The sequence below is a fragment of the Vombatus ursinus genome, unplaced genomic scaffold (assembly GCF_900497805.2).
Source record: "Vombatus ursinus unplaced genomic scaffold, bare-nosed wombat genome assembly UNPS02014832.1, whole genome shotgun sequence".
Classification (NCBI taxonomy): domain Eukaryota; kingdom Metazoa; phylum Chordata; class Mammalia; order Diprotodontia; family Vombatidae; genus Vombatus; species Vombatus ursinus.
In genome coordinates this window covers 72,968,105-72,986,174 of record NW_020954610.1, presented here as the reverse complement: position 1 = coordinate 72,986,174, position 18,070 = coordinate 72,968,105, and the positions used below count along the sequence as shown (strand labels likewise).

At 38.5% G+C, this 18,070-nt stretch overlaps 1 protein-coding gene across 1 annotated transcript in view; it reads right to left on the bottom strand.

Annotated features, from left to right (window-relative positions):
- The window catches only part of LOC114025811 (guanine nucleotide-binding protein G(q) subunit alpha), a 272,993-nt gene that overhangs the window by 106,568 nt on the left and 148,355 nt on the right, over positions 1–18,070 (bottom strand). The window contains exon 3 of the mRNA XM_027839342.1: positions 264–392. Coding sequence (XP_027695143.1) covers positions 264–392 — 129 coding nt within the window. The remainder of the gene's footprint in view (positions 1–263; positions 393–18,070) is intronic.

Here is an 18,070-nt window from a genome sequence, read left to right as displayed (position 1 = left end):
GTTAAGGAAAGCCAATATGAAAATCTTTATAATAAACAATTTCTCTATTGACAGGCTCATAAATCAAAGTAAAAAGGAAAGAGTATTTATAATCATCAGAATCACCATGATAATTAAAGTACACGTTAAAATAAATCCAAAGTTAATCAGTTTTGCTCATATGCTTTCCTTCGACCTATACAAACTTTCAGTATTTACAAAATTCACAAAAAGTTCACATAATATAAGACTTAGAAAACGGGTTTCAGGGACTAGATTACTACCTGAAAATGACGCTTTGTAAGTCAAAGGGGTATTCAATGATCCCTGTGGTGGGGACACGAACTCTAAGGACATCTTGTTGAGTAGGCAAATAGGCAGGATCTGCTACACGGTCCAAGTCGTTAAGATAGCTACAGGTGGGAAGAAACAATAGTAATATCAGTGACACCATAACATCAAGTTCCATTAAGGAAAAGGATGGGAAGAGATAAAGATGGGAGGAAAAAAAGAAGGAAGAGAGAGATGAGAAGAAAGAAGGGATATTTGAGAGGTAGAAAGAGGTAAGAGTAAACTTTCAGTTACTGGAGAATATATATACAGTTTATAATTACCCAGTTTTCATATTTTGTCTTCTTCCTCTTGTCACCTTTAGACTATTTCATTACTCATTAGGACAAATTCAGATGTGATTCAAGTCGGGGAGAGGGGACAGGAAATTAAAATGAAACCATCCGAGTTCTCTACTTGTTAGCAGCTCTAGTAGGGGGTTGGGATGCAGAAAAGGATAAAGCTAACGTGTTTTTTGGATTATTTGTGGATTTCATCTATAAATGTAATTTTCATCACTGATTGCCAAAGATGATAAAATTGAATGAATGCAAGTTAGTCTATCTCCAGGGTTCTACAGTAATTTCCTTTGGATAAACCTTATCAGCCTCCTCAAAAAGGATACAAATCCTTAATTCAATATTCTTCAATGTCAAAGTCATTCAACATGTAAAACCGGACATTTATGAAAGTGCATTGTTGATACGAAGTTCTTAGTGTAACAGCTAATATACAGGAGCACTGTAATGAATCAGTAATCTCCTGTTTGGGAGAGATGCATTATGCATTATGTACTGGAATTCGTTTGATTCTGTGACACCTCCATACTTCCTCCAAAGTGCTCTATTACATACATTTGTTAAATTAAAATGAATGAAAATTAATTACATTTGAGAGTTTTAAGGGACATCATTTGTTATAACTGGAGGTATTCTGAAGAGGCACAAAACACAGGTTAGAAATTACCATTCCAAATGGTACCCAAGTGATTCCAAAATTAATGTAATTTCCTCAAGTCCTGGGAAGAACAGAATAATGTATTTAAATCTTCCTGCTCTTCTTGAATAGGCCACTTTCCCTCCAAGGCTTTTGGATTATGGGGAGGGGCATCTAAAATTTTAAATTCCATCATTTTACAATACTTAACTCACTTAGGAAATCATAAATAAGCCTTAAACCAAAAAGAATAGCTAAAACCAATACACAAACCCTAGTGAGTTAAGATTTAGATGAGAAAGAACCATAGGTCCTTTCAAATTATGTAAATAAAATGCATAAATAAGATGAGTGAAAATACTATGGTAGTTGAGCTGTCACATATAGAATTTTTATTCTCTATATAGAAACATAGTTTTAGCCTAGTTTTTATATCTATCACATCGATTCTTTTTTCCCCCACCATATTCATGAAATCCTTATGTTTGGGAATGAGTAGTGGAGTGAGACAAGTCCATAAATACCCTTTTGTTTTCCACTATTATATCATCATGAAGCATTAAGAATCCATCAAATCAGGGGCAGCTAGGTGGTGCAGTGGATAAAGCTCTGGCCTTGGAGTCAGGAGGATCTGAGTTCAAATCTGACCTCAGACACATGACACTTACTAGCTGTGTGACCCTGAGCAAGTCACTTAACCTCAATTGCTTCAATAACAATAACAAAAATCCATCAAATCACAAAATTCTTGGGTTGGAAGAGACCTTAGAGATCATCTTTATCAGAGGGTCTTAGATCTTAGAGTTGGAAAGGGGGCCTTAGCAGGCCTGGAGTCCAATCCTCTCATTTTGCAGATGAGAAATAAAAGCTCAGAGAAATTACACAACTTGTTCAACTAAGGTGACAGCAATGTTATTTATATTTAATGACATTCCTGGAACTAGAACCATGTCCTTTTTGTGCCATGTAAACACTAAATAAGTTTCTTACTAGGCTTAGAAGATTTTAAAGTTTTCTATTAAAACATTCCACTTTCCAATCAACTTCAGCCTCTCAAAGGACTGAATAAGTTCCTAGTAATGAAGGGATAAGGCTGGATCTGGGATTTCATTCAAATAAAGAAATTCAAGATGTGGAAGCCCCCTTTACCAACTCAGATTCCTTTGCAATTTATAATCCCAGAGAGTTGCCTAGGGCATTAAGAGGTTAAGTGACTTGCCCAGGGTCACATAGCTAATATGTTTCGGGGGTAGGACTTGAGCTGGGATCTTCCTTGCTCTAAGGTTAGCTCTTTAGCCACTATGACAGAGGTACTTCTTTGACTAAAGGGGAAAGAAAGTTATCCTGTTTTTGAAATACATTATTCAGAGACAGCATTCTCTAAAAATATAAGTTACAGAGAAGTTGACCTACATTGGTAGAGAGAGGATCCTCATGGGGATGGATCCATGTTACCCTATATGGATAAAATCACAAGTCCAATCTCTAATCCTAATTTTTCTAAGGTCCCATTCAATTACTTCTTCTAGGCAACTTACTATCCTTTTTGGTCTAACCTCAAACATATGAAAGTTTCCTAAGATAGTACCTTACAGGAAACATAATATCTTTAAATATGAAAGCAAATGGAGATTTCAGACAGGGAGATAGGAGGATATCAGGGGTGGGGTGGGAGTTTTGAAGGTAGGGGAAAGAAAAGGGTAGAGGTGGTGCTTTGGACTACCACTGGACACTGTCTCAGAATGTGTATATAAAAATATATATATATATATATATATATGTGATAGACATATATGATAGATATAACTGGGACATAGTATTTGGCTTTGAGGATTATCCAAAGTGGATGAGACAAGTTCCCTTTGAGCTCAAAAATCATTTAACAAACATTTATTAAGCACCTACTACATGCCACACATTGTGCTAAGCACTGGGGATACAAAAAGAGGCAAAGACAGTCCTTGCCCCCAAGGACCTTATCTTCTGATTCCTATCTTCCTATGTCTCAGTAGCTGGGGTTTTTCTCACATGTCACATTTAAAAACTGGACACAAAAATATGAATCACAGCAATTAACAAGTTTAGAAAACCTGAAAAGTTTTCCACTTTACTGTGTGTTGATTTTACTTTGAAAAGCATAAAATGTAAACCCATTTTGAACCCAGAGCTCCATATATTCAGCTACATGTTACATGAGGAACAAAGTAACTTCAAAAATACTCTCAGAAATTAAATAACTTTGAAATTACTCTGGAAAGCTTGCACTGGAATCTATTTGCTTGACTGGATAACCCATGATTACCCACTTAACTCATTACACTGGGAACTACTGTTACATCTGGGATGTAGAGTTTTTTGAAAAGCAAGCCTTCTTTTTGTGGTGGGCAGAAAACTTAACATTTAATTTCTTTCTTTTTAAAAACAAAGGTTTTATTGATGTTCTTTTTAAAAACATCATTGTCACCTCCCCAAGACTCTTTCCACCCATATTTTCTCACTCAGCTCTCAATAAAATCCTTCCTTGTAACAAAGAAGTACAGCTAAATATAACTAAATAAATAAATATAAATATAACAAATTGATACATCGACCATGTCTGACAATGTATTGCCTGCATGTACAACCCACTACTTTGCTGCTAAAAAAAGGGAAGCCATCAGACCTTTGAAATCAAAATTGATCACTGCATTAATGAGAGTCTTGATATATTTCAATGTTGTTTTTCCTGACATTCTTTGTAAAAGTTCGTGCGCTGACTCAGTTTCACAAAGACTGAACTAATTTGTGAATCCACAGACTTTGATACTCCCCTTCTAACAACTGATGTTCAGTTGTGCAAGAGACTTACAGAAGAAAAGCACATTAAGTGAATCATTTTGTCACACCAAAAGCCTGGGAATCCTGATCAATTTCATTCTCAATTCAGTAACAGAAGACACATTTGTAAGGAACAAGCCTACCTTAGATTCTACATATGCATAGTACCTGACTTTAGTTCCTGACAAAATAAGTAGTAATGCCTATCTGTAAATCTGAAGACATGATTTAAGTCATTAGTAGACCGTCTGAGATGTTCCAAAATATACAGGACCAATTTACAAGAAACCTAGTTTATTCTTCCTGCATCTCTGTAGAGAGGGAAAGGTGGCAGTTTGACCTATGAAATACTGAACAATATACAAACTTGATTAAGGTTCAACTCTCCAGGTCTTCTAATAATGCTATGATATTTGGGGGGTACCCTAAACAAATGTGTGATTATAATCTTAACATCCTTCGAAGGATCTCTGACTTGAAGGATCTACGATTTTGTTAGTGGAGGGAGCTCCTGGTATAAGGACTATTTCATCAAGACAAATGCCCATCTATAACTTAGTTGTTTAGTTCTAGGAAGCCATGTAGAGCTCAAATGACTTGCCCAGATTTACATGGCTAAAAAGTGTCAGAGATGGGACAAATACTTTTCAGACTCCAAGGCCACCACTCACTTGTCTGTACCAAATCACTGTGCTGCTATATAAACTTAATAATCATCTAAGCATTAAATAGACAAACAGTTGGAAAAATAACACCCCAGATGCTTAGTCTTCAATAAAGTAAACCCAAATGACTTAGCAAACAACGAAAGACCAAATAAAATATATTTTATTTTGGTTTGATGTTTTAGTAGTACATTTTATAAGTCTTTGGCAAGTCCCTAGATTCTTGACCCAAACATTTTTTTCCTCAACTGGATAGTGGTCACTCTATGTGTTTTCAGATACAGGGCAACTGTATGTGCATAGAGAAGCAAAGCAATTTACTATTTAAAACTAGATTCCAATCTAACATGCCAAAAGACAACAGAGTTGTCTGGTTACATAATGGTCTTCTACAAAAAGTTAGAATTCAAAGGGTTCCATTCGCATTGCCTCATCACAAGATTTCTTTGTGGTTGTGAAAACAACCCAAAAGTGTGCCAGAATTGTTTAGAAATCCATTCTGGGGCTGAGTTGCTCTGATTGGTGAGTGAATTAATACAAACTCACCTAACCCACTCTATGTAGCCAGCCCCAGACTGTACTTCACATTCTGTTCAGTTATGCACCCAGAATCCAGGGCCCACCCATGCATTTCTTCCCCTGTCTCACTGCCATAGATATACTAACCTCTTCCCTCTTCCTTTTCTATCTCTTTCTCTGGAAATAGTAATCAAACCAATACTACTATTGCCACTGTAAAGGGAATGACAATCCATCTACTATCAGAAGGCTTCTCTCATAATTCTTGTAATTCTTCAGACCATAACTCCCTTCTCTGGCTACCATTCAACCATATATATAGCCTTTCACCATCAAAATAATAGTTTCTGAGATGCAAGGACAGACTCACTTTGGTATTTATATTCTCAATACCTTACAGACTACTTAATACATAGTAAGTAATTGATACATTTTTAAAAATTCATTCAAGGATATGACAATCTATTTAGGATTAAAATTTTGTTTTTGGCAATTCACAATTAAATAATATATCTACAATTAATCAAGAGCTGATTCTTTCCCAAACTTAACACAAGTTGAAGTTCTCCTATTTTACAATGTATCCCTAGTGCTTAGCTCAGTTCCCTAGTACATTTGTTGTTAAGTTGTTTCAGCCATATCTGACTCCCTGTGATGGGTCACAAAGATACTGGCAAAGATACTAGAGTGGTTTACCATTTTCCTCTCCAGCTCATTTTAAAGTTGAGGAAACTGAAGCAAACAAGGTTACGTGACTTGCCCAGGGTCACACAGCTAGTAAGTATCCGAGGCTGGATTTGAACTCAGTTCTTCATGACTCCAGCCTCAGCACCCTATCTACTGTACCACCAAGCTGCTCCTACGTGCCTAGTGCATACATAGCAGATGCTTAATAAATGCCAGCTGGTTACCCAGGTAGGGTTGGAGTTAACAGCTCTCCACAAGCAAGAACCATCCAACAGAGTGTTTTCTTCACTCTGTGTTTGTATGGCTTTTGGGAGTGACTAAGAAGTCCTGCGTGTAGAATGAGCTCTCTTGTCCGTCTCTCCAGGACCAAGATAAAATGTATGTTGCTCATGTTCATAACATACCCTACTCCACTAGAGATAGAGAGAGAGGGAGTGTGTCTGTTTCATTTGTCACATTCTGATGAAAGATACAGGAGTTACAATCTCTTAACCTTATTGTACTCATTCATTGTGTTGTAAGCACTGAACAGAACAGAGAGGCTGCCGTGGGGGAGAAGGAAGGGAGATGGTATAGATTATTCCATTCATTTAACCTTTTAAAAAAAATCACCCAGGTTTGAACAAATTTATATCACAGAGTAAATTCACAAAGTTAATTATAGGTATAATTTATTTTGTAAAAATGATTCCCAGTGGCTGCTGAGGTCATTCTCAGGGGGTTGCTATGGTGACAGGCACAAGGTACATTACCAAGGTGATGCATGTGTAACAAATGGCTGGCAGAAGCTCTCTCCTGACGTCAGGAAATGATGGCTAACATAGCATATGTGAAACTTCTATTACTAAGATAACTGGCAGCCTCATGATCAATGTCAGAATATAGAAGCTTTGAAACTTACCATGAAAAAAAATCCCTTCAGCATAAAATGTCACTCAATGCTGCTAAGAAAAAATAATCACAATTCTTTATTAAAAAAAAAGTTGGGGAAAACATGACAGTTGTTCATTGTTCAAAGGGTGGGATGAGATGACCTCTAAGGTCTTTCCAATTCAAAGGTTTTGTGATTCTAGCATAGCATGTTAGAACTAGAATTTGTAGGTCTTCTTTCTTCAGTGTTAAAACAACAACAACACAGGGCTGTGATATACCTATCTGTTTGCAATGGCCGTTTATGCTGTTGTTCTACCTTGGTTGTGAGTAAGTAGTAATATACTATCAAGGAAGAACTGTGCAAATGTTACACAAAAAGAGGGTAGAGGTCAGTAAGATGGATGGCTAAAAAGGGAGGCAGGTTTGTCATGTAGCAGGTATAAATGATAGACAACCCATACTGTCCATTAATATCCTTACAATGTCAAAAGAGCTAGAGGAAGACTCACTAGCATATTAAGTGCACCCTAAGTGAAGGATTCATGGAAGGACATGGGCAATAAGTCACCCAGGATGAGAAGGTATAGATTGTGCTTAGTTCAATACCTGGTACACAATGATGACGAAAATTATCAACATTTATATAGCATTTACTATGTGTCAGACATTGTGCCATGCACTTTATAATTATTATCTCATTTGATCCCTGGGAGGTATTATTATCTTCATTTCACAAACGAGGAAACTGAGGCAAACAGAGATTAAGTGATTTACATAGATCACATAGCTAATAAGTGACTGAAGCTGGATTTGAACTCAGGTCTTTCTGACTCCAGGCCCAAAGCTTTATCCACTGTGCCATCTGGCTGCCCCTACAAAGTAGGTCCTTAATAAATATTGGCTGCAATCTACAGAATCGCAAAGTTATCTACTGAAGAACCATCAAAGTACTGAAGCATGTGAGATTCAGATTCCAAATGGAAACTTATAATAATAGTACTTTTTTTGATGCTTTTGAGTGTACAAAGTACTTTGATACAGATCATTTTATTTGAGCCTCACAACAACTCTGTGAGGTAAGTACTAGAGGCATTATTACCATTTTAAAGTGATTTGCTCAACATTATACTTTGTTGTTTTTCAGTTGTGTCCAACTCTCTGTGACCCCATTTGGGGTTTCCTTGGCAAAGATACCAGAGTGGTTTGCCATTTCCTTCTCTAGCTCATTTTAAAGATGAAGGCAAACAGGGTTAAGTGACTTGCCCAAGGTCACATACATAATAAGCCCAGGGTCACACAGCTAATAAATATCTGAGGCCAAATTTGAACTCAGAAAGAGTTTTTTGACTCTAGGCCCCATACTCTTATACACTGCGCCACCTAGCTGCCCCAAAGTTATACAGCTAGTGTCAAAAATAGGGTATGGGGGCCAGCTAGGTGGCACAGTGGATAGAGCACTGGGTCTGGAATCAGGAGGACCTGAGTTCAAATCTGGCTTCAGACCAAACACCTGACACTTACTAGCTGTGTGACCCTGGGCAAGTCACTTGACCCCAATTGCCTAAAACAAAAAACAAAGAAAATGGGGTACGAATCTTGGATTTTGGTGACTCAAGAACTAACATTTCATCCACAATGACATCTAACAAGTGGGAAGGTAAACAGAAAAGAGAGGTACTGTTATCAAGTTTCTCCTAGGTTGTTTCCTGATTTGCTTTAGATCTAGTTCACACGAACACATGTTAATCAGTGTGGCTGGTTTAAAATGTGTCCTGTCAAGTTTTTTAGGGCATGGGGTTAGGTTCCCTCTGTGACAGCAGAAAATGCTGAGGGGAGACTCTAATGAACATGCAAATCAACTTCTGAACATGAAATAGCATCATAGTGTTTTCCTTTCGCAAAGGAATGAACTCAGGAGGTCCAATATAACTGTTCCAAAGATTTTCAAATTCACTTTTCTTTTTCTGAGGAAAATACATAGCCATTTGGAGAAACAATGGTTATTTCTTTGTAGAGAAGCGATAGGGGCTTTTAGATGGCACAGTGGATAGAGTTCTGGGCAAGGAGTCAGGAAGACTTAATCGTCATGAGTTCAAATCTGGCCTCAGACACTTATTAGCTATGTTACCCTGGGCAAGTCACTTAACCCTGTTTTCCTCAATTTCCTCATCTGTAAAATGAACTGGAGAAGGAAATAGCAAACCACTGCAGTATCTCTGCCCAAAAAAAAAACCCAAATGGGGTCACAAAGAGTAGGACATGACTGAAAAGACTAAACAACGACAGAGAAGCAATAATGGGTTTTACCGGGGATCTATTAAAATTCTGAACACTTTGGAAACAAAGACATTCTCAATGCCTGTTTGTTCTGATATTGTAGTCCTTGAGAGCTTAGGCCACAAAGGTTGTATCCAACTCAGAATTTATAGGATGATAGAAACAAATAGAAGGAGAAGCACAGACTTCTTAAAAGCATTTTTTTTTTTGGTGAGGTCATTGGGGTTTAGAGACTTGCCCCAAGTCATACAGCTAGTTAAGTATCAAGTGTCTGAGATGGGATTTGAACTCAGGTTCTTCTGGCTCCAAACCCAGTGCTCTATTCACTGCACCACCTAGCTGCCCCTAAAAGCAATATTTTAAAGAGGGAAGGAACTAGAAAATGAAACACTAAAGTTAGTAAATGAAATACATTGTATTACAGCTGGGATTTTAAAAAATCTAATAAAAAAATTAGGCACATGACCCTCAGTCATGAAACCAAAAAGGGAAAAGCATCTGTGGGTGGCAAGAGGATATAGAAATTTTTGTTAACATTTGGTGCAAAGCCTACCCATCATAAAAAGATAAATGAAACAGATTCTTAGACCACAGAAATAACACAATCCAGCAAATGGAGGAATTCTTTAGCACCTGGGCCTCCTGGAGTGATGTTACCTCCATTATAGTATCTGCTTTTGTATTCACATTACTAGAATAGTATAAAGAGGAAGATATGGGACAGTTAAGGATACTGTCAAGCTTCTCACACCTTAATTATTGAAAAGAAGGTTAAAGAAACTAGGTTTATTTCATTAAAAAAATTAAGAGGAGACCTCATTGTGATAGGAATATCCTTAAGGGAATTAAAAAGCTAGATCACTCTACCAGGCTTTGGGAATCATTATCAAAAGCAGGGAAGCTAAGGAGACAACAGAAATCCAGTGATTTTTTGTAAACTATCTTTACATAGTTGAGACTGAGGGACCAAAAGAGGTCAATTGGAAAAAGGGGGGATAACTGGTTTAAAAATCCATTAACATATTTCGTAGGCAAGTCAAACAGTGGAATAAAGCTGCTACTAGAAGAGGAAGAGGTATAAAGAGGTCTGTTCCCTGCCTCCCCTATGTCCTACACATCTAAGCCTGTTGCCTGTTTTCAGATCTTTCACACCTGTTTGATGTGATCCCTGTTGCTGAGAGGCAACATAGCACTTACTTGTATCTAGTTGGTTAGTCACAAAAAGGTAAATCAACACATATACTTTCATCTCATTTAAGGAGAAAACACATTTTGTGGAGGTAAAATAAATTTTCAATTCTCTTTCCCCAATTCTAAGTTTCCCAGTGATTGCAGGATTTTAACTTCTGCCATAAATATTTTTCATTTATTAAAAAAGTACTGTTTAAAATATAAAAAGTAGGAGTTAAAAACAACAACAAAAAAGAGGACATAAGAGTTACTGTAATTCTTTTACTTACATAGCTATAGGGAATAGGCTGAAGTCAGGAAGACCTGAGTTCAAAAATGGCTCATACTTTGGGCAAGCATCTGCCTTTCAGGGTTGCAGTGAGGATAAAGTTTGATCACTCAATTAATCAATATGCTTTTATTATAAGCCCGGCACTGTGTTAAGTGATGGTGATACAAAGACAAATAAGAAATGGCCCCAGCCATCAAGGAACTTACATTCTATCTGGGAAAATAAGAGATACACATAAACACAAAATAAGTACATGGTAATTGGGAGCAGGGGAGGCATTCATAGCTGAGGGATCAGAAAAGGTCATATATAGAAGGTGGCACCTGAAGCTACGATTCTAGGCTGCTAAGGTGAGAGGGAAGGCACTCCAGGAATGGGGAAAACCTTTACAAAGGCACAGAGAGAGGAAATGAAGACTCATGTATGAGTATCATAACAGCAACTAGCCCACTTCAGTCATGGGTTCAAAGACTAGAGAGGCAGGCTTATGAAGGGCTTTAGATGCTAAACACAGGAGGCAACAGGGAGGCACTGGAGGTTTTGGAATAGGGAGTGATGTGGTCTCATCTGTACCTTATGAATATCATAAATTAGGAGCCGTGTGTTGAACAAGAATCAACTAACTGTGACTGAATAAAACTCTAAGACTGACTGAAGTCCTTCCTGTGAGCCCCTCGACTCTGAGAAATATACCTATCCAGAAAGTTTGTTTTTAATTTTTATCTTAAGAATTTCAAAGAAAAAATTGTACAGGCTGTTTTCCCCTAGTCCTGGAATGAACTTCCTCCTCATTTCTTTCTATTAGAACCCCTAATAGGGGCTGGCTCAGTGGGTGCTCAGTGGATAGAACGCTGGGCCCGAAGTTCGGAAGATTCATGTTCCTGCATTCAAATCTGACCAAAGAAACTTACTAGCTGTGTGACCCTGGACAAGTCACTTAACTCTGTCTCAGTTTCTTCATCTGTAAAATGAGCTGGAGAAGGAAATGGCAAACCAATTCTATATGTTTGCCAAGAAAACCCCAAATGGGGTCACTATGGGTCAGACACAACTGAAAACGAGTGAACAAAAACAACAAAGAATCCCTATGTTCTTTAAAGCTCAGCTCAAGTATCACTTCCTCTATGAGACCTTTTAAAAAGAATTCTCTTCAGTTGTTAATGTCACATCCAATTACTTTTACCTACTTTTTACATATTTGCTTACATGCTTTATTTCCTCCCAAGAGAATGTAAGCCCTTGAGGGCAAACACCATTGGATTAAATCTAAACATACTGAACAGGTGAAAAGTCAGGACTGGAGGTGTAAATTGAGGTTGAACAGTTGAATCCATCAGAAGGAACAGTCCCTGTGGAAGTGAATATCAAGAGAGCACAGTTTAAGGCAGTCCACCTCTGGTTAGGGAGCAGAAAAAGGAAATGAAACCAGCAAGGAAAACACACATCAAGGAGGAAGAGACGAGAACCAGATGAATGCTGTGTCACAGAGACCAAGGGTTTCAGGATAGAAGAGTGGCCAACTTAAGTTAAAAAAAAAATAGTTTTCAGAGGAACTTATTTTCTATCAATTTTAAGGAACTTAATAAAATCTGGTAGAGAACAGACATTGATTGAGACCTACACCTAACAGAAATAGTACATAAAAGTGACTCAATACTCACACAAACAAATGTTGCCACTTAGGGTTGCAATCTGGCAACACGGATTGTAATCTAAAAGGCCTGGGACTAATTCAAGCTAGATTTGTTCTGGGCTCTCTCTGTATTAGGAATTTTGTGGGTGCTCAGCACATTCCTCTTGTTGTTCAGTCATTTCAGTTGTGTCTGACTCTTTGTGACCCCGTTCGGGATTTTCTTGGCAAGAGATACTGGTGTGGTTTGCCACTTTCCAGATGAGGAAACTGAAGCAAACAGGGTTAAGTGACTTGCCCAGGGTCACACAGCTAGTAAATGTCTGAGGCCACATTTGAACTCAGGTCTTCCTGACTACAGGCCTGGTGCTCTATGTGCCACCCGGCTACCCTCTCATAGACACTCATAGACATAAAACAACTGCATCGGTTATTTTAAAAGTAGCGGGTGGAAACCTTACTTGGGAATTATTTATTCAATTAAACAGATATACATTGAGGACCCACCATGTAGCAGGCACTGCAGAAGGCTCTGTCAGGCATCCAAAGATAAGCAAGATGGTTGCAAACCTTTTCTTCCCCACCTCAAACCTCCTATAGCTCACTTCTCTTTGCTCTCTCCTTGGAAAATCTTGCCTCATATTTCACTGAAAAAAAATGAGGGCATTCACCAAGAGGTCTCTCTTCTACCTTCCATCTAATCCCACATCTGCTTCTATCTCCTCCTCTCCTCCTCCACATCCATGTCACATGAAGAGGTACCCCTTACCAAGGCTAACCTCTCTTCATGCACAAGGGATGCCATTCCACTCCATTTCCTCCAGCAAACTGTCCCTTCAATCATCCTTGCTCTTACTTATCTTAAATTCTTTCCTTGTCACTGGCTGCTTCCCTCCTGCCTATAAACATGCCCATGTCTCTTCCATCCTTAAAAAAACAAACAAACAAACAAACAAACAAAAACAACAAAAAAACCCAAACCCCTCTCATTTGATCCATTCATCTCTACTAGCTCTCATCTCATATTTCTCCTCCCTTTTGCAGTTAAACTCCTTGAGAAGCCTGTCTGCAGTAGCTGCCTCCATTTCCTTTCCTCTCACGCTCTTCATAACTCTACAGACTCTGGCTTCCAACCTCATCATTCAGCTGGAACTGTGTTGTCCAAAATTACCAGTGCTCTCTCAATCAGCAAACCTAAAGGCCTTTTAAAAATCTTTATCCTTGACCTCTCTGTAGGCTTTGATCCTCTTGATCACCTTCTTCTCCTTGATACCATCTTCTCTCTAGATTTTTGTGACACTGCTTTACTCTGGCTTACCTGATGCCATTACCTTACCTGGCCAACCACTCCTTCTCAGTTTCCTTTCCTGGATTTTTATTTAGATCATGCCCACTAACCGTGGGTGTCTCCCAGGGATCAGTCCTGGGACCTCTTCTCTTTTCTGTCAAAGGCAGTGGATACAGCCCAGGGCCTGGAGTCAGGAAGACCTGAGTTCAAATTTGACCTCAGACACTCATTAGCTGTGTGACCCTGGGCAAGTCATTTAACCTAAGTTTGCCTAAGCTTCCCAACAGTGAGTGGGGATAATGATGGCACCAACACTGCAGGGTTTTTGGAAGGCTCAAATAAGATAATATTTACAAAAAACTGCCTAGCACAACGTGTGGCACAAAATAGATTTTACAGAAATGCTTATTACTCTTCCCCTTCTTTTATATTAGATGTGATCAATTCCCATGTTTTCAATTATCATCTCTATGCTCATTATTCTCAAATTTCCTATCCAGCTCTAACCTCTCTGCTGATCTTCAGCCATAAATCTCCACCTGCCTCTTCTACTGGATGTGTCAGACTGGATGTCCCATAGACATTTCAAGCTTAACATGACCAAAATTGAACTCATTATCTTTCCTAACATATGCTCCCCTCCTCTGAACTTCCCTATTACAGTTGAAGGTACCACTATTCACCCAGGCATCCCGGCTCCCACCCTAAGTTGCCATCCTTGACTCCTCATTCTCTCTCACCACCCCCACATCCAATATGTTGCCAAGTTCTACTGATTTTACCCTCTTAATATCTCTTGAACACATTCCCTTCCCTCCTCTGACACTGCCACAACCCTGGTACTGGCCCTCATTACCTCATTCCTGGACTACTCTTTTGATTGGTTTCCCTGCCTCAAGTCTTTCCCCACTACAGTCAAACTTTCATAAGCTGTCAAATTACTGCTCTTAAAGCTCAGGTCTGACTATGTCACTCCTGTACTCAACAGATCCCTATCACCTACAGGATCACTAAGTCACTAAATTTCTTCAAGCCTCATTTCTCCCATCTACAAAATGGCTCCCATCACCTCTAGGATCAAACATAAAGTTCTCTGTTTGACATTCAATGCCCATCATGACCTGGTCTCTTCCTATTTTCCAGTCTCGTTTCACTTTAGTCATCCCCACGTTTACTTTGTGATCCTGTGGCACTGGCCTTGCTTTTCCTCACACAATGTACTTCTCCTAACTCAATGGTTTCTCTGGCTGTTCCCCCATCCCTGGAATTCTCTACCCCTTGAATTCCTGGTTTCCATAAAGTCCCAGTTAAAATCTCACCTTCCAGAAAAAAGACTTTTGTGATCCCCCTCAATTTTAGTGCATTCCCTTTGTTGATTATCTTCAACTTATCCTGTTTATACCTTATCTGTACATAGTGGTTTGCATGTTGTCTCTCCTATTAGTCTGCATATTCCTTGAGAGCAGGATTTTATTTTGTTTTAATTTATTTTGGCTTTTCATTGTATCCCCACATAGTAGGTTCCTGGCACCTAGTAGGTGCTTACTAAATGCTTACTGACTGACAAGATCTAAATCAAGGTCATCTAGTCTAACTCCCTCACTTTACAGAGGAAGAACCTGGCCCCCAGAATGGGGAAGCAATGTGTTCACAGTCACACAAGGCAGGAGAACTGGGATTTGAACTCAGGTCTTCTGACTTTAAACCTAGCCCTCTTTTCACTATAGCATGTTCTCTCTCAGGTCTTTGTATTCAAGATGCTTATAATTTAACAATAACAAAATTTCTATAGAACTTTAAGTTTTACAAAATGCTTTCCTCAAAGCAATCACGTGTGGTATTACATCCTCATTTTGTAGATGGGGAAAATGAGGCACAAAGAAAATTAGTGACTTATCTAAGATCTTACTTAAAATTAATGTAAAAATTGGGATTCAAACACAGGTCGCTGGATAAAACCAAAATTATTCACTATGACACCACATATACTCCACCAAGGGGAGTAAGACAAATAAATAATAATACAAGGAAAAGCATAAATGCCATAGGAGAGGTACAGTGAAGGCCTATGAAAGTTCAAAATAGGGAGGGATTATATCCAAAGAGCACATCAGAGAAGGCTTCATAATGAAGATTGCATTTGATAGAATTTTAGAGCAGGAAGGAACCTTAGAGATCATCAAATCCAGCCTCCTAATTTTGTAGATTAGAAAGCTAAGGCCAAGAAAAGCTTTGTGCCTTGCTCAGACTCAAACTCAAGTATTTTGACTTCTTTTTAGAATTCTTTTTATGCCACTAATAAATTTAAAGGAAGGACAAAATTTCAATAGGAGGAGATTCAAGGGGTGGGCATTCCGGAAAAAAGGGAAAACTAATAGGCAAAAACAGGAAATTCATTGACCTCTTTCTTTAAAAAAAAAAATCAAATGTAACATTATGATTTAATAAAATTAGAGAGACAATGTATAAAAATAATATAATAGAATTTACATCTGAGAATACTCTGGATTTCCCCCGAAGTCTTATATTTCAGTTTACTCTCAATCTCTACTAACTCCAAATAGGCATTTTGAAGAGAGGCATTAGGGGAAAACAGCTTCAATGTGTATTTGCAATTGCCACAGTTAGAAAGAAAACAGTGAATGGGCATACTGATAAGAAATGGCTATCATCATTAGATAATTTGCTATGGTTATAATGAAGCTACTTTAAAAGGAAGTACCAATTGGAAATAGGAGATGATCTGACTTTGTTCAGTCACCAAAAACAAAAACAAAACAAAATCAAAAACAAAACCCACCCAGCCACGAATGGTATTCTCCCTAGGAGACCTCTGGCAACTGTGTCCCCTGCGTTAGAATCATGCATTAATTTGCTGGCCACAGCGTGCTGAGTCTTTACAATAATGCTCCAAGAGTGGAGTCACAAACATACTGCCAAATTGTAAGCATATGACAAATTAATTGAAGAAAACAAATCCAAGTGTTTCCCCATTATCTTTTTCTCCCTAGGGAAGCCAGGCTAGTGGATATGGCACTAGAAGTCAGGAGATTTGGGTTTAAGTCTTAGCTTCTGCACTTGCTATGTGAATCTGAACAAGCCACACTCTCAATCTCACTTTTCTTTTCTCAGTTGTAAAGTGGGTATGAAAATATTTCTATTACCTACTTCACAGATGTTGTGAGAAGTGTTTTGTAATCATTAAAATGCTATAAATCAAGGTGAGTCGTTGAAAGGCAGCATGAGGTGATGGATAGAGATCCAGGTTTGAAACTGGGAAGGCCTGGTTCATTCAAGTCCCACCATGTGGGGCCACAGTGGCCACGTTACCCTTGGCAAATCACTTAATCTCCTGGTGCTCTAGGTATCTCTCTAAAACTAGAAGTTGCTGAGAAGGTGCCAACCTATACTGGTAGAGGGACTTCCCTACATCAATGAAATCACAGGTCCACTCTCTATTCCTATCAATGTTAGTTATGACTCTTCTTTCTGACAATGTGAGATCAAATTGCTTGATACTTTCACTCCTTTGCTCTCCCATAATGACTGGTAGAAGGTGATGAAGCATATTTAAGAATAAAAACTTTTTCATCTAGACCAAAAATGGAAGAATTAAGTACACCACATCTGGTACTCATCTGAATTCTCCACAAAAGACAAATGTACCATTCTAAACTTTTGACTGGCTAATAAGTACAAATCTAGGATCATTCCTAGAAAATGACTGATATAAGATGTCATAAGTTGAATGGACAAAACCAGTCAAAATCTCATCCCAACAAAAAAGCAACAGTTTATTATGTTATTGGTGTTTTCTTTATATAATGACAGAGAGATATGTTCATCTGGGCTATTTTCTTTTCTTTTTTTAATCTTAATTTTAATTTTTGGTGAGGCAATGGGGTTAAGTGACTTGCCCAGGGTCACACAGCTAGTAAGTGTTATGTGTCTGAGGCCAGATTTAAACTCAGGTCCTTCTGAATCCAGGGCCAGTGTTCTATCCACTGCGCCACCTAGCTGCCCCTGGGCTATTTCCTTTATGTTCAAGTAAGCACTACTAACTTACTCTGTTGTTGTTGTTCAGTCATTTCAGTCATGTCCAACACTTTGTGACCCCATTTGGGGTTTTGTTGGCAAAGATACTGGTTTGCTATTTTCTTCTCTGGCTCATTTTACAGATGAGAAACTGAGGCAAGCAGGGTTAAGTGACTTGCTCAGGGTCACACAGCTAGTAAGTGTCTGAGGCTAGATTTGATCTCACAAAGATGAGTCTTCCTGACTTCAGGCCCAGCACTCTATCCACTGTACCATGTGGCTGAATCACTCTACTTTTGCATAGCTCTAATTATAAGGCTGTTCGATTTTCCATACAAGAACTTGTCCTAGATCCCAATTCATAGCACTTTCCAATCTGTTGTCAATTTTGTGGTTTCTACCTTCACAATATCTCTTATATACAACCATTTATCTCCATCCACACAGCTACCACTCTTGCAACAGGCCCTTACCGTTTCTTGGTGGGACTATTTCAATAGTCATCTAATGTTTCCCTGCTTCAAATGTGTCCCCACCCCAATCCATTCTCCACTCAGCTGTCAAAGCGATTT